The sequence below is a fragment of the Danaus plexippus genome, chromosome 20 (assembly GCF_018135715.1).
Source record: "Danaus plexippus chromosome 20, MEX_DaPlex, whole genome shotgun sequence".
NCBI classification, from domain to species: domain Eukaryota; kingdom Metazoa; phylum Arthropoda; class Insecta; order Lepidoptera; family Nymphalidae; genus Danaus; species Danaus plexippus.
Genome location: NC_083550.1, coordinates 6,823,912 through 6,846,140, shown reverse-complemented (window position 1 = coordinate 6,846,140; position 22,229 = coordinate 6,823,912). Strand labels below are relative to the sequence as shown.

General features: G+C 37.8%; 1 protein-coding gene across 1 annotated transcript in view; it reads left to right on the top strand.

Annotated features, from left to right (window-relative positions):
* LOC116773824 (dystrophin, isoforms A/C/F/G/H-like) overlaps window positions 1–22,229 on the top strand; it is a 228,887-nt gene that overhangs the window by 71,492 nt on the left and 135,166 nt on the right. Inside the window, exons 38-41 of the mRNA XM_061523731.1 lie at window positions 8,808–8,873; window positions 10,673–10,884; window positions 11,216–11,370; window positions 11,785–11,926. Of these exons, the coding sequence (XP_061379715.1) occupies window positions 8,808–8,873; window positions 10,673–10,884; window positions 11,216–11,370; window positions 11,785–11,926 (575 nt within the window). The remainder of the gene's footprint in view (window positions 1–8,807; window positions 8,874–10,672; window positions 10,885–11,215; window positions 11,371–11,784; window positions 11,927–22,229) is intronic.

Genomic DNA, 22,229 nt, shown 5'->3' with positions numbered 1-22,229 from the left:
TTATAACAATGGAAAATATTAATTAATCCAATGTTTGTGTGTTTATCCAAAAAGATATAGATGTATTAGTGTTACCTCATGCCCTCTCAGAGGCGACTGTGCCTGTTTCATTCGTCCTCCATTAAGTTAGCAATCGAACAGTAATCAGATCAATGAATCGATGTAACAGTAATCTGGATGTAAAGCGCGTGGCGAAGACGCCTCGCCGGCCATTAGCATATCTCGACAGATCTTGTAATTAATGTTAGAACATCCGAACATTATGAATGTGATATGTCCTTTAACCTTTAACCGTACCGACTATTACGACTAGGACTATTTTACTTTAAATATCATAAATATTACCGCTATTTAAATTATAAAGGAAACTGTAGAATATTTGTTGCTGTTAATCTAAATGAGGATGACGGTTATGAACAGTAACGGAACCCTCGAATTTCTTGATTGAACGGGAATCGAATAAAAAAAAGGAAGTTCATTTCCTGAATAATGAATATTACGAGCGACGGAAAACTTTTGTTTTCTTTAGTTATAAAGGAAATGAAATTTTTATTCGTGATTTAACGAGAAAAGTCCGACGGTACCTTTTTAGAGTATTAGAGCTTTTGTTATATAATTAAGGCTTCCTTAGAGTAGTCTTTCATTGAGATAATAGGGTCGCGATAATGTGTATGATTTGTACCAAACATATAACTTGTGGCGATGCAATTGACTCTGGAAAAGCAGTTAGAAAGTGGGCAGGCTACGAAATCACCCAGCGTCAGCGTCCAGCTCAATCCGTTGATACGTTCATCGCCAGCTTTAGTCAGACAAACTGTCCTTACGTTCTTTAACCCAGACGCAGCCGTCACCTGCCACCGACGCGTGTGTGCGTTTCCTTATTGATTTTATTCTCGCTTGATTCGGACGTCTACTAGTGTCTGTAGATATCTCTGCTCGTTGCGGGTTATTGGTTAGATCGATTTAAAGTGCCATCCCACTCTATACGGATGACCGAAATTCTGAAAACTCAAAATATCTTGGATAAAACTCTTTATAGAAAGTCGTATGTTCAAAGTCGACGTTATCTCCGCCACAATGCCGACAATGTTTGCTTCATATTTGACACTCTCCTATACTACTGTCGTTCTATTGAACTCACTAGATGACTGCTATAGTGCATCCTTCCTCTAAGGAGTTGTTCCTCAAAGCTATTCTACTATTGGCTCATTGCCACAATCTTCTATTTTTTTGAGATAAAAGATTCCGTCTTCTGTGACTTTCAATGTAGCGAAAGCCTCTGTTCGTCTTGCGCACAAAGCGGTTCTCTGAAAGCGTTTTTCCTATAGGGCTTCTCCAGAACTCATGCCATCAGATTATGAATTCCTCATAGACAGAAGCATCAAGGTCATTGTTGACAGTTCAGTTCCGACTTCAAACCTTTAAGTGCCGGGCTCCTCAAAGCTGTGTGTTCTTTGGTCATGTGTGCCTATCGAGCTGTTATTTCTGTATATTAATAACATGCAAAACAAAGTCATTGAGAAAACGGGTGAAGTCCTTCAGATTGGTCTTATTAATAATAATTCTCTGAAATATTATTAAATAACCAAAAAAAAATTGAGTTTGAAACTTAATAATGAAAGTCTCTGGTTGATGTCAACTTAATTAATTTTCATTTACCACTATTAGTTCAATGTAGGGAAACCTTTTCCACCAAAGTCCAACTCTTCCCAGTTCCAACAAAACAGTTTTTGGCTGCGTAGCAAAAGTTGTATTTGGTCAATACTAGAATAGCAAACACGGATTATTATCACTGACCACGAATGTCCAAAGCTGAACAGGTTTCCCGAGGTTTATTTACTTCACCTTAAAACATCATTGTTTGATTTGTTCCTGTTTTGTCAAATTTACAACACCTTTTAAACAATAAATATTGCATATTTTTCCTTTTTCGTATTGTGACATTGTTATTTCCACGCCTCAATAACAAATGGCATAATTTAGCAACTTGTTTTCCTTCGAATACAGTGATATGGAATATTCAAACTTATATTAATATGAGTAAGATTCTTTTTCTCATGCGCTTATTGCTCCTAAAAACCGTGTTTTACGTGATATGCTGTTATTTTATTCATTTAATATGTAAGGATGTATCTTTTATCAATTTTCTTGCAGATGTAACGTCTTATACTCCTGAGCATATTTCCTCAATCCGCTCGTCTCGTGCCATTCTCTTTTCATCATATTATTTATTCTTCGTCTTTTTATCTCCACTCGGTCTTTTGAGCTTTGTTGCCATTATCACAATTGACACTTCTATTTCTTGATGAGTTTTAAATACTAATGTTCTCAGCTAATTCTTATAAAATATTTCGAGCAACTTTAAACATAAAATAGTTATTTTTTATAACTTCTTTAAGGTAATCTCCTCTATAAAGGGTAGGTTAACCCTTATGTGTGACATTTGCATTTATTCTTCTAACTCACGATATTACTTTATTCTTTGAGCAAACTAATAGAATCTCCTTTTTTGACATTCCTTAGGATTTCCAATTGTTACGTTTTACACTTATCGTCTTATGCGTTCTGTACTGTCTCAAAACTTTAAACCTTATAAATTTTATATAAATACTCCTGTGCATATCTTTGGGACGTGTTGTATTTGGCATATAATTAGCGAAGCAATCAAAGTAATCTGTGCGATGCTTTGACGAGGTTCTAATCTCCTGAAACAATTCCGTGTCAGCGCCAGAAGCTGCATTCATAGATTATAAAATGCAGATGATAAAATGTTCGTTTCATCAACACTGGAATATTTTTGATAATTTCTTCGTCGTAATATAGTAAACTTACATATCTAGTAATTACTTCACTCCACGTTCAGTAAGTTATATTACTGTTTTATTATTCGAGCCTCTCAGTAATCAGCGAAGAGTACCTCATCTCAATTTTTTTTATTACGTGTGTCTTGTGTCCGAGTTATTCAATTTAGTTGTCATTTTAACTTGCCAAGGGTACTAATATTTTTGTTGTTCTGTTGTTTCGTTCTGTAACGTTTATTCTCTGATGGCGCGGCACCAACTTCATTACCATTGAAATAAACTAACAATTAGTCTGCATTGTTTTTTAAATGGAATGATCAATGGTAGTTCATTGATTTTGATGAATATTTATGCTCGTTATGTTTCCATATATATCGGCGGGTTGTGCTCAAACTTCATAGGGATGTCTTTTCATAATAACGTCAATATGTATGTATGTCTTGTGAGTTATAACAGCGTTATCTCCGGACAATGTGTAACAGATGAGAAAAAATGTAATCATGAGTAATATGTTAACGCAACATCATTCCAAAATAAGCCTTGCTGCTTTGTCATAACGTCTAAGATCACATAAAGTTTTATAAATATTTTAGATTCTCTATTATATCCTCGTAAGCTGTATCGTGTCTTATTCCAGGTACGTTAAGATACAGAATAGTTTGCACGAGCGTCACGCGTGATTACGCCCCATTGTAATTCATCCCTTGTTCCGAACGACTTCTTACATCTCTGAATTCCGGTCCGTGTTATATTAATAACGTCATTCTTTATCCGGCTGCGCCGTAACTGATGGCGTTCCCACTAAGACATATCGGAGTGTTTCGTAGAACAATATCTCGGTTTCATTAAATTCTTAAAGCACTCCTTTTGGAACAGATGTTATTAAGGTTGAGAAAATAATAAACACAAAGGAAATGACAAATGGTCATATGAATTATATTTTTAAGTCGTGTCCCTTTCGTACGTTTTTAAATTACCACTTCAGCGCCGGAATCCTAAAATATGTATTTAATATCTTCCATATATTGTTTCGGTCGTCTCCTGTAAGTATATTTATCGGATCTGATAGTCGTCGACTTTAATAAACTCTGTTCTCTCGTAACAAATTCGCATCATGAACTTTGTGGCTGAGGTCCGAGAAATGAAGACATTCTAAGGACGGAAGCTATGTGTCGGTGACCTCCATATCATAATTGAACGACGACTTTGTTCTCACGCCAGCGTTATAAAAACTACACGATTTCTTTATTCATTACAGCTTCAGAACAAAAAGTAAAGGTAAGCCTTAAGTGTACAAATTATTAGTCGATCAGCAATACAATTGTCGGGATTCTAGCATTCTGAATTTCTCCTTACGACAAACAAATTTAAGTAAACTTCAATCTAATGATTTATAGAAGTAACACCCGGAGCACAGCTACATAGAACTGCTCCACGACACTGTTATTGCGTCTTCTTTGCTTCCATCTGATACACTGAGCACTATTTCTATCCATAATAACTATGAGAGTAATCTTCTCTAGTTGTAAGATTTTAAAGAGTTTCAATGTATACCAATTTGAGTTTAAAAAATATAAGGACAATGCGATAGTAATGATAACATTTGGTATTTGCTCCATATTTTCTTTCCAGTGAAAGCCATAATTGCCATTGAAAACACCTAAATTATAATTCTAAGAAAACGCAGATGGAGGCAAACTATTCCAATTATGCTGAGCGCTTGAAGGAGAAAGCAAATCGTTTTAAGTAAATGTATGTGTCTCAAAACATGTTTTTGGTTGAAATAAATTTGTTTTTAAATGTGACTTCGTTCCGGAGTCTGGGTGACGGAAGTTCGTGACCTTTCAGTTAAAAAAATTCTTAAAGAATTCATTCCATTGTACGAAATTCACAGAATCTTTTTGCTTTGAATATTGTCGACTAAACGTCTCAGAGCCATTGTGTTACAGGAGTATTAACTCCCAACATTTACAAGTACCTAGCGGTCTCCATACATCAATCATATCTGATTTTTTTTTGCATTTCTCCTAATAAGCCAGTCCCTTTAACCATGTCATGAATAATATTTGAAGAATATAATCATATATTAGAATTTCTTTAAACGATTGAACACCTTGTATGTCACCGCTTCTTCATTCATACCTCTCCCGTCGTCTGTCTCTATAACATCACTGATCTTATCGAACCAATGACTTATTTTTATTTTATATCTTATACAGAATGAATTTAGGTATATATTTCATGTATCAGATTATATGTAATGAGACAATACAACGGTGATTAAAATACACCCAGCTTCTTTATTTATGACAAGCAACGAATTTGTTTTATATTATATAAAAAAATAATAAGTATTTTATTTCATACGAAATCCAATGAGGTATCTCATATGTATTTTTAGAGAAAAAAGAAAGTTGTCATTATGCACGATGTCTCTATCTTAAGCTATTTGCTACCTGCATCTATCAGGTATTTATGTCGTGCGAAGTCTGCCTTTTAGACGTTTGCCGATTGGATCTTTCCAAGTTTTTAGCCTGTCGGTCCATCTCTCGTCTCTTTGCCTCGCTTCTAGGTCACAGCATCTGTGACTGCTGGTTTTTCTAACTTTTGTGTGACGAATTTATTGCGTCTTTTTTATGTTCATCATGCGTCGTTCCGTTCTACGTTGGCAGGGGTGATTTTGCTTCTTAATTGAGATGTAAACTCCAAATTTGACATGCGCAGGTTAGACAAGATACGAAGCCTGAATTTTCTGACTTTTGATATTTGGTGCCATGTTACCTTTGATTATCTCTTGTTCCGAGTATTTTGTACTCTTCTTTCTACTTCTAGTTAGTTTTGTTTTCTGTTTAATGTTGTTTTATCTTTGCTGTGTTAATGTTTCTGATTAATAGCTATACGTATACTTTTGATCAACTTTTTGAGTTTGCGCAGAGGTAGATATCCCTGAATGTGACATGGTATACAAAGCTCATTTATAATAAATATATGCGGTGTAGGGCGTTCTTTGCTTTCTTTGGTTTTTTTCCATTATTTATTCTAGAGTGTGATCGATAATAAATTATAACTATTGTGTAATTGACTCCTTGCGTATGAAGTTGGCGTTTTGTCAAAAAGGGCATAAATAACAATGTTACTTTGATTAAATAAATATATTTGAAAAAATCAACTTCAGCTCAAAACGCCAATGTCATATGTTAGGACCGAATAATTTTAAAAGTATTAAAAATACTAGTGTATTATGTTTGTGAAAATTTTGAACCAAAAAGTACATGAAACATATTTTAAATTTAATAATTAAACAAACTTTAACAAACAGCTATATACACTTTTACTTACACAAATTACTTTAATATAAATATGCCTTTAACTCAGAATTTGTAATCACGATAAAATCCGACTACACACAGCCAGGGCGAGTGTCAGCGGCATCTCGGAAGACACTTTTTATAAATAACTAGAATCAAAGTTTTATCAGTCTGTGTTCTAAAGAGTCGCGGTCTTGCTTGTATGTCTGTATGTATGTATGTATATGTAACATGTGATGGCCGGTTACGGATCTGGGACGCCTATAATTAATGAACCCGCCTCCATTTCATCATACTCCTCTGGTAAACTGCGAGTCAGATCTTTTAGAAATAGGAAGATATATTTGTTGTTCTTTTTGTTTATCAATGTATCGAAGTTTAATTTGTTTAATATTTAACTCTACAACAATAAACCTGACAATTACTTATTACTTGTTTATACTCTTGGAAAACGTGTCATTATTGCTTCATGCTCTGGTCATTCAGTAGTTTTTTTTTTATATAAGAAAACAAAAAATATTACGAGAGATTGAAATAGACATGAAAATAATAATGGCACCAAGACCAACGAAATGACCTGAGGACGTTTGGACCGTCGCGTCCTGGCGAAATTCACATCTCCATTACATTTGTGCCTGGTAATAAGTACATGGCGTTGTATTGAATGAATTCTAGCGAGATCTCAGTTAAATGTCGTCGACTTATAGTGACTAGTCAGACTATAATACTAATCTGCCCCATCGACCTGCGCGATTTAACACTTCCGTATATTAAAATCATGATCAGTATAGATTAAATAAAAATAATTAAAAGCTTTCTCAAAATGTAATATTTATCAGTGTCTCATTTCTCGACTGATATACTTATAAATATAAATATGACAATAAAAATGAGGAAATGGAAAAACTTAGTTACAATACAGATTTTTTACTAGAAAACATCGTTATGTTAGGTCCTAATGAAAGGAAAACTTTCAAAAGATTTGTTTTAAAAAAAATCTAATTAATTAAATTAAAATATGATTTTTGGATAAACTACTCGCATGCACGCAGCGTGCGCTAACTGTATCTTGAGGTCACATCATACAGCGTAGTACACAAGAAAATTAAGAAATCGTTGGCGGTAGATGACAAGTGTCAAGACTATCTGTTAGTAGTAGTAGTACACTTTCATCTCCTCTCTGATAACGGCTGCTGTAAAGTAACGGAAACGTCGGGTAAAATAATGTAAATTAGACCGTTGTATACCTATGTGAAAATCATAGTTTCACTTTAAATTACGTTCTGTGACAACACACAGGACCTTAACGGATAAGTTGTCCATAAGAACTTATATTGTATATACACTTACTTTACGTCGAAGGTTTGCTTTTAGTATTATATTAAGTCTGAATGTTTTTAAGTTTATAATTTCCTTCATTTATTTCATAGTGGTCACAGACACGATGTCGCTATAATAAGATTTGCCTTTGTCTTATTTCAGTAATATTATTCGTTTGATAGGAAGCTTCTAATTCGTGATTATTTCCTCGCGGCCAGCCGCCCCGTTTCTGTCCTTCTGAAGGTTCCGTCTAACCATGTAGTATAAGCATATAGTTGGCGCAGGTCGGAGCGTGTTCATTATGAATGTCGTCGAGCACTTCGATGCTGTAAGTATGTCAGGATCCTGTTTCCTAGTCCTATATGTATTCCAATAAATGTCACGTCATCAATAAAGCCAGTGAATCGTTCGTAATACTCGTTCGTTTTTGCTCTCTCTCTCTTATCCCGGCTCTAATTAACCCGAGCTCCAATATTTTTTGCGCTTCGCGTTAACGGTCAGAGGGGTTGTTTGTTTTGGGGAAGGCTTCTGATATTATGCACGTTGCTAACTTCATGTTAAATAGTTGCTTATTGCGTTTCATATATTTCTGTTAATTTATCGACATATTATAATATACCATGACATCGCAATACTTATTCTTTTTTCTGTTTCCCGCCCGCTCGGAGTGGTCCGCAGCTCGCTGGCATACATTCTGCGGTATTATATTGTTCATATTATTGTTGCATTACCCAGAGGACTGAACTCGCTTTTAACTCACTCGGCGTTAATAGATTATATTTTTTTTACAGTAAACAAAAAGAATATTGTCGGATGAATCATATTCTTTCTAACATGTACGAAGGTTGATTGTTAGTTCTGATGTTCCCTTCGTTTTTTAACTCCAGTGTTTTTGTTGGAAGAGAGTAGAACCGCCTGAATTTAATTATAACTTGGATAGAAATTCTGGGAAAGGCCTCGTCAAAAATACGCTAATGTTTATATTGAATTTCCACTTCAGTGGTTCATCGATTTTATTTATTGACATTTTCCGACGTTTTTTTTATGTTAAAATATTCGCTTATTAAAAATTAGTAAAATAAAAAATATACGTATTATAATTTTCAGATACATTTGTACTGTTTTCAGCGTCGTTATAACTATAGTTAGAAAGTTATAATGCTCGTTGGCTTGTAGAATTGTTTTTGCTATTGACTTCAACTTAAAGCATTTTTTCAAACTTTCTTCTCTCTCACTTACACTACAATTAGTTATTTATACCTACGTGAACTAAAAAACATTTAATTCGGACTAACTTTATCCAGTTCATGTCGGAACGTGTGCATATACAAGTATCAATATTTCATATCAATCTCATATTATTTATATAACACTGCAGATATCTCCGGGTTCCCAGCATCCAAAACAAGTGGTCATTTGTTACACTTGCGATCTCTATTGAAAGGTTCGATCTCGTCTTAAGTCTGATTTTTGTGTGGTGTGAGGCTTCCAGAACATATCACTAACACCTTGTTGAACAAAACATTACTAATCATAACGTTTTACGTTATTATTTATGTCGATTTTCCGACAACTACAATCGATTTGTTTTTAACAGAGTTTGTAATTTTTACTAAAACAACGGAGACTGGTGTAAACTTTAGATGACATAAGTTTATCTAAACAGAACTAAAAACTCCCCGTGGACGAGTTTAACTTGCAGCGCTGTTTAATTACTTCAATTTGGTCCAAGATTCCAGTTTTTTTTAACTATATATTGAACCTTATTACAGCCAGTGCAAGGTTTTAAGCTAATGGGTCGACTTTGGATTTATTAAAGGAGCGCTCGGTAGGGGAACAGACCACGGATCACAGAACTTGACATATTTTGTTCGATGAAGTGTATAACTACCTCGGGAAACTGCTGAGTGTTACCAAACGGCTGCTTCTTTATGATTATTACCACGAGTTCAGGTTTCATCCTGTCCCCGGCACTAGACAACTAGTGTTTGTGTTTGTGTTTGTGTTTGTGTGTATTCAAAGAATATTTAAGCTGGATATTCCCAGTATCACAACCTGAAGTATCACAACCTCGGCACTCATTTATTATGAAACAAAGCAAAACATTTCATTATATAATTCTTCTTTCCACGTTATATTTTTCCTCAATCCCGGTCCTCCCTGGTTTCTGTTACTCGTGATCCGAGCAACTCGAGTCCACTTTCTAATCATTCCTAAATAATGGCTTCCTCACTGTTTACCTTCCATTATATATTTACAGCGCATTAAGCTCGTTCTGTATAATTTTTCACAACGTAATATTTTTATTATTCCAGCGAGACAGACAGTATTTCATACAATCACAGACATTGTATTTGAATTTTATTAGACTGGTAATTGAACAGCGACAAGGTCCCCTCGTACCGCCGCGACGCCACAAATATTACATGAATAAATGATGTGAATGTTAACGCATTATTAATATCATAATCTAATTTGTGTGTTTCTGATGGAATAACCACATCTGTGAGCGAAATACATTGACGATATTAGCACTGTACAGTTGCTGGTAACATTGACCTCTACCTCTGACTCTGACATAAGAGGTAGGTCACATCGGTCACATGGTCTTTAAATATCGGCATAGGTTTCGCGACTACCTTCTCTTTTTACCATAACTTTTATTTATAATCCATACAGATTTACATCTTTTACAACTGAGCGTTATGTTTGTATCTTCAAAGACAAAAACGTTCTTTGAAGATCACCTTCCTCGTATTCCTCCTGTACGTTCCAATGGCCGTTGTGTTGGCTCAATGAGAGAATTGAAAAGAAAAATGATACTTCAAAGCCTTTTTGTTATATTTATAAAATAGCTAGGAGGCTCTGTCGCGATTCAATATTATGTTTCCAGCTTGATGCTCAACATTTTTATTTCATGTTCTTATATTTATTATCATAGAACGAATTTATTTTAAGTGTTTACTGTTATACTTTAAGTCTATGTTAACATTAAAAGTAAATATTGTATATAATATTGAACTGCGTTAGGCCAACTCAGTTCAGTGTGATGGAGAATGTTGAAAGGAGAAAAAAATGTACATCACATAAGTTTAAAGTAATTTTAATCATCCTTAAAAATCGGTCACTCAACTTATTAAATAAACACTTCACTGAAAGTTGTCAGTGCCTATTTATAATCCTAGATCATAAACAAAATTTAAAAGTCTCGGCTGTAACAGTAAGTGAATTTGTTTCTTCTAGTGACAGCCCTCCGCGAACACTGGGATGAGGCGAACGCCCGCGTGCTACAGCGAAAGGCGCAGCTGGACGCTATGCTGGGAGATTCGCAGAGGTATGAAGCGAGGCGAAGAGATGCAGACGCCTGGCTCACCAGGATGGAAACGCGACTGGCTGAGATGACTCCACCTGGACACACCGCTGATGTGCTGGAAATGCAGCTCCGGGAACAGAAGGTGTTTACTACATGGATTTTTTCCTCTTCCTTATGGGACGTTATTGTTATAACTTTAAATATCACGGAAATAGAGACTTATAATGAGACTCAATTTTCTTTTGAATTGATAATTTTACGTTGCAATAAAAAACTTACTCTAAAATTTATATAGAACTACTTAATTTTAATTAAATCAAATCCGTACAATGAGTGATTAGGAAACTTTGATTTGATTAGCAAAAAAAAATAGATAAAATTAGTATTCCTAATTTTCTCTTAGCGACGAACTGCGTATAAGTTAACATTTCATGTGACGGTCACAAAAGATTAATATTCCTGTATATTTCCAGTCGTTCCACGCGGAAGTCCATCAATACAAGCACCAGATAGAGCTGTTCGGTCAGCTGACGCAGCGTCTGATAGCGGTCTACAGAAACGACGACACGACGCGCATCAAACGAGCCACGGAGGCCATCAACCATCGATACAGTGAACTTAACAATAGGTAAAATAAATAAATAACTAAAAATGTCCTCCCACCTACTGTTCAGACTTCAAAATGACACAGGTGTACAGAGATGGCGTTGTTCATACGGAAAGGTCCTGATAGCGCCATCTGTTGTCTTTCAGGCAAAGTTAGTGTTCAAATAACGTCCCTTATGTTGCTTAAAATATATCAAAGATGGCGCCACTTTGCTTTTTAGACTACAACTAAAATTGAAATCTTTATACTCTCGTGTCGTCTCACAAGAATGCTATAATATAATAAACGTCAAGTCTATCATAATCAAACTTTGGATTGGTTTTTATTTTACTTGGTGATTGTAGACATACTACTATTGTACAAATACTAGAATATTCCTTAAGTTATTTGTTCCTTAAATTTAGGAAAAAAGTTAATCATTTCTTTTGTCCTCAGTATCGTGGCACGCGGTAAAGCTCTACATTCGGCGGTGTCATCGCTGCAGAATTTTGATCGCTCGCTGGAACGCTTCGTGGGATGGCTGAGTGAGGCCGAGTCGCTACTGGAGGCGGCCGAGAGAGACCCGCATCTGTTAAAGGTAGGCCCTTCAATGAAAATAAATACTCTGTGGTTGATACGCGGAGTTGAAAAACTTCGCTTATAGGTGGTAGAGCCTAGCTGTGGTCGCCCATACCCTGTCCCTTTCCTGCAATTCCCTGCCTCTTCCTCAACAATCAAGGTCGGCAACGCATCCGCAGCATCTCTTATGTTGCGGATGTCCATGGGCAACCATGACAACTGCCCATCAAGTAGACCGTCTGCTCGTTTACCACCTTTCACATTAAAAAAATGAAAAGGAAACGAAAGAAGCTGACGATAGTTTAAGAACCAAGCAAGCGAATCGGTTTGGTGTCGTAGGTCAAGTAATATGTTAACGTCATGTTTTATAATGTCATTTACGACTAAGTATGAGGCTGAGACATGAACCCCACGTGGGGAAGACCATAACAACTAATCAGCAATTTATCAAAATATAAACACCGCGGAACTGAGACTATAAAGACTGCACGTTCGTTGTAGTTGTCATCACTTTGTGGAGCGTCTTACACACTATCTCTCCGCGGACCGATGCTCTGCGACTGATAAAAATTAAGTGCGAATGTCAAAAAAGTTTAATCGAAGAAAGGCAAGAAAGAGTTTAAAAATATTCAATGCTTCGATTACTTTAAACATTCAGAATTTTTCCTGCAGCGCCACCTGCGCTCGTCATAACCGAATTTAACTGCCAGCTTTTTATACTAGTAGTGCCATCTGTAGGCGGCTCTGTAAGCACGACCACATGTTTACCTTCGAGGTCGGGTGACGGCAGGAGCGCCATCGCTCGACAGTTTTCTGTATAGTAACTGTATTTAAACCTGTCGCGTGGAGCACTCTCCCGGTCGGTTCACATGAACTGGAGTTGTAGACTTAATGTTCATAGATGGCACCACAGACATGTCTAATAACTAATACTCGTCCGTCACTGGTCAAACCGTCCCACGAAATGTATAGTTGTATACTGTAAAAATACGTTTTGACTAATATTTGTATTTTTTTTCCAAGAAATGTGATTGTCGTAAATCATAACGAGAACATTAAAAGAGCAGTCAGTCGTAGTAAACATTAAACGGTTAATGCTTCCAATTACACTAACTAATTCAGCGCATTTGTTTAAAAGTAAGATCGTTTCAAATTAAAAGCGTGCTTTTTACGTTAATTAAAGCGCGCTGTTTACCGACTGCGTGTAATTACCTGGAGTTTAATGTGTTCGTAGACTGCTCGTGATCGACAAGCCGGGACCCATCGACCGCTCACATTGTACACTCCTAATATGTTTTGTTTATTAGAGACATTACAATAATGTCGGGCCGTGTCATCCACGGAGGTCGTAACTCGGCCGTAAACAATTTTAATAGAACGGAATTCTTAAAGAAACTTAAAGTGAAAAATGTGCGCCAGCCAGCGGCGACTCCGCCGGCGCCGACTCACAAGGAATTCATTTATTTTCATCTCCTTCTGTTTCTTTGATGTTCTTTGTAAGCGGATCTTTAATACGTTTCTCCAATGACGGTCTTCTACAACAGTCAGCGACGCATTATGTGAATCTATGGAACTCCTCTATCACGCGCCGTCTCGCGGACCTCCTCATTCATCACACCACGATCATTGTTCTATCGGATGTCTGGGAGCTCGCATCGCTCCCGATGTAGGCGATTCCTCAAAGCGCGCCGTCTCTGAACCCTCACTCGGCGTGTTGTCAGTCGGTGTCGCCGTCTTGAACGGATCAGTTATTTTATTGTTTTCCAAGTCCCTTTAATATTAATTCTCTTATAAACTTTTCTCAGTCGAGCGACTACTTGACTCAGTAATATTTTATATTATAACTATAGCGTGTACTTTCGTATAATTGAAAACAGTGAAAAATTCTCACTGAGTGAGTTAAGTGTTAAGCATATATTTTCACTTAATATTCGTTTCCATATCATTAGTTCCAGTGTTATAGAGATTACATTGCTTTGCTTAGAAATTTTAAAATATTATGAATTGGCTTGGCTTAACATCCGAGACATCAATTAATTTTATTTGATTGATGCAGAACGAGTAATAATAAAAAAACTATAGCATTATGTACTTCGTGCCTCAGGAAATACTTCCCGACCCAAAACTTGAACATCTAGGATAGCACTCACAGATTAGCAAATGTATTAAGTTAAATGTAAACTCAAAAAAAACAAAATAACATAACGATCTGAAACGCGTCTCTTGTTACGAGAAATTGCTTTAGCTTAAACTCTGCATCAGCTCGCTAGAAACGTTCGGCTCGATACACGTACAGCATATTATGACGAGTTAATCTTTATTAATAAACACACTCGATTCGCCAAACAACTTAACGTTTGGTCGTCATAAACATCGATGTGTTACCAAACACAAATAACGAATCGCATACGATGCTGTGCACGACACCGGATGCTACAAAACTGAACAGTACCGAGCGATGAAGTAACACCCTTATAATTTTGATTAATTTATACGTATCGGTAAATTTATTTAAAGTATGCGAAGGCGACATAATATTATTTTGATTATTCCAGGTAAGTCGCTGGTGAGTTTACTCTCAACTGTCGACTTTGAAATTAGATTTTGAATCTAAGAGTTTGTTAAAAAACGAACAAAGAGTTAAACAAAGTTCATAATTAATTCAGTTTATAAAGACGATTAAATCATTGAAATTCTGCTATGGAATATAAAAATACTTTACATCGTTTAAGTTACGAGCTGATACAACGTTAACGGAAGCATTCAGTGAGATGTCTCTACCTACAGTCTCTGATGCGTATGAGTTTTCTACTTACCAAGCTGTTGTAATTACTCTTCATAAATTGTACTATGTGTGTGTGTGTGTTTGCGTTGTGAAGGTCGTCTGTTGTCATAGGCGGGATCCCATTCACTTTGTGGGATCCGTTTAAACTGAAGAAACATTAAGACATTTTAATATATAATAATATTCATATACTTTTATATTATACTGATGATGTGTAGAACTTGAGACGTTTCGTTTATTTTTGTGTTAACTGATATAGCGACCTCTTCAATATCGTGCGTGTGTCTACTGTGCCTGGTCGTTGGGCGAGGTCGGCTTAAAACAACGATGAACTTTATGATTATTTGAACACAAATTCCTTGATTATTATAATCAGCGAGAAACACGTCACGCTTTGTGTGTATACTTCATGTGTCGTGTTTGTTTCGCCCCGAGACCGAACCGGCCATTAATTTACTTTAAACTCCATGTCGACTGTTTTAAATTCGATCCGGACGTCGAAGTCTAGTTTAAAACAATCGGCTTTCGTCGTCCGATTTGGAGCGCGAATGCGTTTTACGTCGGCTTTTATCGGCTAAATCTCTTTTAGTGAGGAATTACAATATCAGAACGTTTCAAAAGAAAATCGTCCGATAAGAGTCGCCCTTGTTATCGCTGTCATGACTAATTTAATTTGAGCCCCGATATCATGTTCCCCTAATCATACTGCGAGGGCGAGATGCAATGGTCGATATTTTTATTCTTACGGAAAGGTCTATTGTTTTCGCGTTTTGATTTTTATGTTCGAATACTTTTATATATTGTGACGTATTATATCAAGATTCCTTTTGTGACATGAAAAAGGCCTTCGATTTGTTAAAACCTTTTCATGAGAAAGAAAAGACGGTCGTGACTCCTGGGTACTTGCGTAGTATGTGTAGAGGTAGTGCTCCATCAATAATGTTTAAGAGACACTCATAAGTTTTGATTATTAACATATGGCGTGTGTAAGTTACAGTGGTCATTAAAAAACGCAATCGCTTTAACAGAATGGCCACAAATAAAGCCACATTAAAATGTCGTTAGCGAACGTCGAGACGGAGATATTTGGAGGAGCTCTCTCCGCGAACACTCGGAGAATGCTATGAAATTATTAAAATAATACTTTGTATATAGTTTCATTTGTAACACGTGCCGGGATCACGCTGCGTCTCATTACATTCCCCGTCTGAATAACCGGATGGCTGGGCCAGGCTGGAGGTGGTGCAGAGACGAGAAGTATCGAGACGGCTCAAAGTGTGGATTAATAACGCGACACTTTGGTAATCTTCGACAAACAATGCGAAGGATTTTCGCTGAAATTTCTATTATATAAGTTACTCTGTAATAATAAAAAGGGAACAAAGACCGGGAACATAAAAGAAATAGCTGCGCTGTTTCCAATGGGGTTTGTTGCAGTGCGTATAACGGCTAGTGAGGGGCTCGTGTCGATATTGTTACTGTTCCCATTCCGCTCGCCTCGACGTTCGAATCGATCTAGGGATGTCTTCCTACTGTCGATGGTTTTAAATTTATTATTATTTCATAATATTATGTTTGTGACAAGTCTTTAATGTTTATCTCATCTAATATAACGTACCTACACATAACAATTATAAGTATTTCGTATGAATCCCACTGTGTGTATCACAGCACAGCCAACCCTCACCAAATTGATTTATGGCTCAGCATCCACGGCTCCGTCTTATATACTATTAAGGTATCGTCCGCTTTGATCCGGACAATTGTTTATGACCGGGTTAAAATAACAGGATATTTCTAGTTACTTGTACATTTTATAATTACAATTATAAATAATATACTGAATTCAAACTTATCGTCTATTTAAATAAAACTAGTATTTTTCGGATTTACTACGCGGATTATTGACGTTTCGGTTACTTTGCAGCAACCGTGATTCGTCTGCCCGTGATCACGGTTGCTGCAAAGTAACCGAAATTACCGCGTAGTAAATCCGTACCTCGCGAAAATCTTAGATCTCATTATCGTCTATTTATATTTCTGCACCAAAAGAAAACTTTGTCCTGAACTCGTCGTTCCTCCTGCCATAATCAAATTCAACGACTCAAATGCTTCATATAAATTTGTTAATGTTAGGTGAAATAATAGTTTTATTTCCAATAACGTGATTCTTACAATGAGTTATTGGGATAAATTGAAAATGTGAATAAATTGAGCATTAAAATAAAAATCAAAATAGTATTGGGTGTTGTCGGCCGATATTGAAATAATCGTTCAATATCGGGGAACACTTAACAATGGGTGCAATGAAATCCGAAAACAGAAATAACTGCACTCAAGATGCTTTAGAGGTTATCGCACCCGCTCTGTTTGGATCTAAATATATGGCAACCAAAATTATAACACTTAAAGCATTACACTTACACGACTGTTTATGTTGAAGTGGACTTCCCATGAGATTCCGAGGTCACAGTTCGTTCGTTTGTTGAGAGACGCTCGCTTGATGTTTAAAATTGACTATAATATGTCGCCGTGACAGACACTTCAGGAAACCATGAACCTATTCATAGTTGTATTAAATATCAATACAGCAATAGTGTTTGTAAAGTATGACCGAGTGAAGTCATTCATTGAACCCTCCACTCAATACATTATTGTTTATGTCTCAATGCCGACAGTTTCGGTCTCGACTTACGACCTTGTATTTTCCTGCCGGCTTCCATTTCGGCTAACTTGATTTATAAATACACGCGCACGCATGTTCAGTGTATCCCTCAAGAGTACTTCGTCACCGAGAGGCAGTCGGCCCGAGCTGGTGCAGGTACAGCATCAGATAATGAAATAATTCATGGGACAACGCGACACAGACTAAAATTGTTCCTCTCAATTGAACAACTTTAAAATTGCGATTGTTGTGTGTCTTACGTGGTCTGTGGTAATGTTTTAATGGTGTGTGGTATCTTTAGGTTCTGTACTCTTATTCTGTGTCTCTCTGTACTTATTTCTTTACGTCCACTAAGACTTTCAACCTTTGAGAGTCACAGTTCAACTTGTGTCATCTGCTTATAATTTGGAAACACTCGTTATAGGATCGGACAAGTTTCATTGCAATAAATTCTCACTAAGTCGCCGTGAGAAGGAGCTTGTGCATTTTTCTAATACTTAATATCCTTAGATCGGACTCTCTTTATGATACATTATGTCATTTACATTTTAAATATATGTTCGATTGAGCCATTAATATAGATTAATTTCATGCAGCGATTAAAAATGATATGAATATGCACATGCATGACCATTAAAATAAATAATTAGTTGAACCGCGCTCCCGGGAACAATTATATCGCCATAGTGTTTTATTTCATTACTTCTCTCAGCTCCGACGACACGGCAACTGTTTAAAGGAAGGATAAAAATATTTTATAGTCCGTGATCAAAGTATATTGTGATCAACTCTTCACCTTCGGTCGCTTCGGTTCGATCAGTATGATGCGAAAAGGCAAACTTCAGATAACTGTAAAGCCTAAAGTTAAACATCCGTCGTAACCGTTGGGGAAGACGCTCGTAGCTCCGTAGCATCGTAGCGTCGTAGCGAGGCTGCGAACCCTTCGGAACGTAACGGGAACGTGATGCGTGGCGTCGCGACGGCAGTCGGCCGGCGGACGCCGCGCGCGACGGACGCCTCGCGCCATGTGACCCTGCCGGCGCCCGCCATGACCGAGGGGGCGGGCAGGCCTAGGCCCGCGCCGCCCCGGAAGCCGGACTCCCTGACCCTTTGGCCCTGGGACGACCCTCCGCCGCCGGCCCCTGAACCCACGAAGCCTCCGCTGCCGCTCGCAGACTTCGGCGGCTTCTCTCCGTACACGCCGCCCGCTCCCATCCAGCCCGAGCGCCGACCGCGGCGACCTCAGAGCGCGGTGACGGGTCGCCAGGCGCCACCGGTCCCGAGGAGACCTCACTCCCTTGGCGCCGTAGACGATGACTGGCTCGGGCCAGGTCCGGGGCTGGTGGCGCCCGTGCCTCTCAGGCCCGCGCCTCACGCCACGTTGCCTCGCGTGCTCACCATGCCGTCCTCCCGGAGTGACTATCAGTTGCAACGGCCCGCGATTATGACGAACGGTTATGGTGCTGTGCCGCCGTCGACTTCTAGAAGGTTGTCTTTGCCCGGGGTCCAGAACGCCCCAAAACTCTCCGCGACGTTCCATGGCCTGTCCGGGCTCATGGGACCCGTACCCTCCCTGGGGACCCCCGGGACCCCGAGCACGCCGGCCGCCGTGCGGGAGGCCGTACGTCACCTCCTCCAGCAGCCCCGCAACGGTTTCCCCATCATGGATCACAAGCTGTCTCTGTTTATCGACATACTCGACGCCCAAGAAAGATTTTCACAGGTGACATTAAAAATCATTCTAAACTTGTTAATACAGGCGAGTGTTCGTGTAGACAATACCTCACGACGATCACGATAAACGTTCAATTTTAGATTGAAACATTTCGTAGACCGTGTTAATTATTAGACGCTTATGAATTTTACTCTCCCCCTTGTCTTATTTACATCGCGCGCTAATACATAATTTGAGGTCGTTAGCGTTTATTTAAAAAGGACCGGATTTAATTTGACTCCATCCTGAAACCGTGTTTACGTTCTGGGTCTACACACACACACACACACACACACACACTCGCACACTTGTCAGGTCGAGTGCAGTTAGTTTGTCCAACGAATGAAGTATCACTAACGAAATGTCGACTTCAAATGGTAACCTACATCGGCATCAAGTTGTGCATGTCTGTGCTGTGTGTGTTCTATACATTAAGCAGAGTCGGAGCGCCTCTCACACCGATATTAAACATGACATACGGAATGTATAAACCTACGGAGTGTACTTTATGTATGTATGTACGTATGTATTGTGTTCTTATAGACTGATTCCCTCATTATATTCTGTACAAAGTTCAGGAACACGCCGGTCGAGAATTGAATATAAAGAAAGTGAGTACATGCCAACAGTATTACTGCATCCGCGTTCCTAATGAGAAAAATTGTAAAGGATTCTATATTAAAAGTTTACAGACGTGATTGTGAAAACCTCCCTGGTCATTGTTCATTATGAATTCCATTCCCCGAGACTCTGTGGAATGGGCGAACTTTGATTTATATGATAGTATGCATTGTGGCGGAAAATCACCGAAACCGGAGCTAGTTAGGTAACCTAAATATATGAAAGGTGAAACAGGGCCAGTCGGCTGAGAGCACCGACGACGCGCTACAGAGCTGAGAATTAAACAGAAGGCTCAATAACAACCTGCATGTACACGTTGATTCAATGGAACTAAAGTCACATTAAGAGTTTGAACATAACACGTTGAAGATAAAACTGCTCAGAGCTCCGAGCTATGCATGTGTTTGGACGTTGGTTTCCTAACTTAAGAAATATATTTAAATAAAAGAAAGAAATGCTACCTTAATATTTTTGAGGAGGTTTGTATTTTAATAATGTTTTATTTTCATACTAAATACAGATAAGAAAGTCTTACCCTCGTGTGGGGATCAAATATGTAGAACCAATAATCTGAATGTTGTTGATCACCGAACTTCATCACAACAATCAGTCCGCGCGTCAGACAACAATCAGTTCTTGCACGTACATCATTTACTTTATAACGTAAAGTATATAAAGTATCCGAAGTAAGCACGGACTGTGTGCGAGCGTCGCCGGGTGCGACTGCTAGTGTCATAACTCTACAACTAATACGTGTCGTCTGAACGTGTCGCCTCCACTTGACAAATAGAGACACGGATCCTAATATTTTTACTATTTTTCATTTATTTACAAGGAATTTCTTTCATATTAAGATTTTTAATCTAAAATTTAAGTGAACCCTCGACCCTCCCTAAATGGATTTCGGAAGTCAGGTGGCAACCGCTAAGTGGAAAGACCAGTAGCTTCATTAAATTCACTCAGATTATAACGAAGCGGATTGGCGGAGTCGACTCGACGTCTAAACATAATATTATTGTAATACGACATTATGAATTAAACAAGTTATTGACATAATTAAACGCTAACTTAAACATAATCAGTGTACTCATTAAGTTGGGTGTAATTAATCACACGCCTCCTCGAAAGATGCGACATTATCGAATACATTCCTCTTGGTTCTGAAGCATTCGATCGTTCACATCAAATATTTTATTACAAACTGAACATTATAAGTATTTAACTCGTCCGTGCGAACAGCTCTGTGATACACTGGGTATTTAACAAAACATTCACTTTAATGAGAGCTTCTGAACGTTCCCGTCTTCTAGTTTTCTAAAGTATAAACTTTATATATATTATAAATTCAGTTCGGATGCAGACTTCCCTGCCGGAGAGTCGAACATGGACCGTCCTCGTTGTTTGGTGAAGCCACCAGCTTACGGTTCTCGAACTTTCCGACTGAACTTCCGCATAATTGTTTTATAATAAAGTTATTAAATATATGGAAGCAGATGTTATATTATCTGAGGCTCTCATATTGTTTCTTTAACGCTGTTGGAGTTGAGCCTTGACTTGTCCCGATTGACATAAAATACATGTGTGTTCATCTGTGTCGTATAGAATGTGATGCGAAGTGAACAATTCACATTTATTCGGAATTAAGTGACACACGGACAGACTGGTGTAATTTTAAGCTGAACATATTCCGGGTGTCACATGACTTGCACAGTTTATATGACAGAGCAATACACTTGAGCGTTTATTCAGTTGTCCGTGTGTTGTGAGGCGACTCCTTGATGATTCACTGCGAGGTAAGTCGCTTCTATATCAACGAATGTTCTGTACGACGGTCACCGTGCTCTAGACGGGGAAGCCGTGGGCAAAATAAAAACAATTGAACTATAAGCATATAGCTAGCTGCATTCGATAAGTTGTTAGTTTTTAAGATATTATGTTGTTGAATAATTTTAATTTAATTTTAATAACTCTCGGGAAGTGTCTCCTGCTGTCGCAGTTAAATGATGCTCATGATATCGTATAAGCTGTCATGTGGACTTAAAGTAGATTAGATGTATCGTGAATAGATCACATTTAACATTTATATAAGTTTGGAGTAATCAAACATAAAAGTGGCAGACAGCTATCATATAACACGATGTCAGTGTGGAGAAGCTTTCTGTTTGTTGGTGGAGAATGTTAATCCACTTCAGTGTTCAGTTACACGAGGAGGTTCCATTAAAAATATGATTCCGCTAAAACAGTAACCGCGGGGTCCTGGCCGACCCCGCATTGTGCGGCTTTCAGACCCACTTGACCCCGTTCGCCTTAAAAATGTCTTTTGTTTCGATATCGGGACAATGTAACGTTTCCAACATCATCATATAAAAATTATTTTATTTGAATATGTTTCGTTCATGAATTATATGTTATGTAACAATGCTTACCTCGATTTTATTTTTATTCAATACATATTTTGTATATTAATATCTTCTTGTCGTCTCTTTAAGTACATTTAATATTAATATTGAGATAAATGATAGTATTTGTAATGTAGA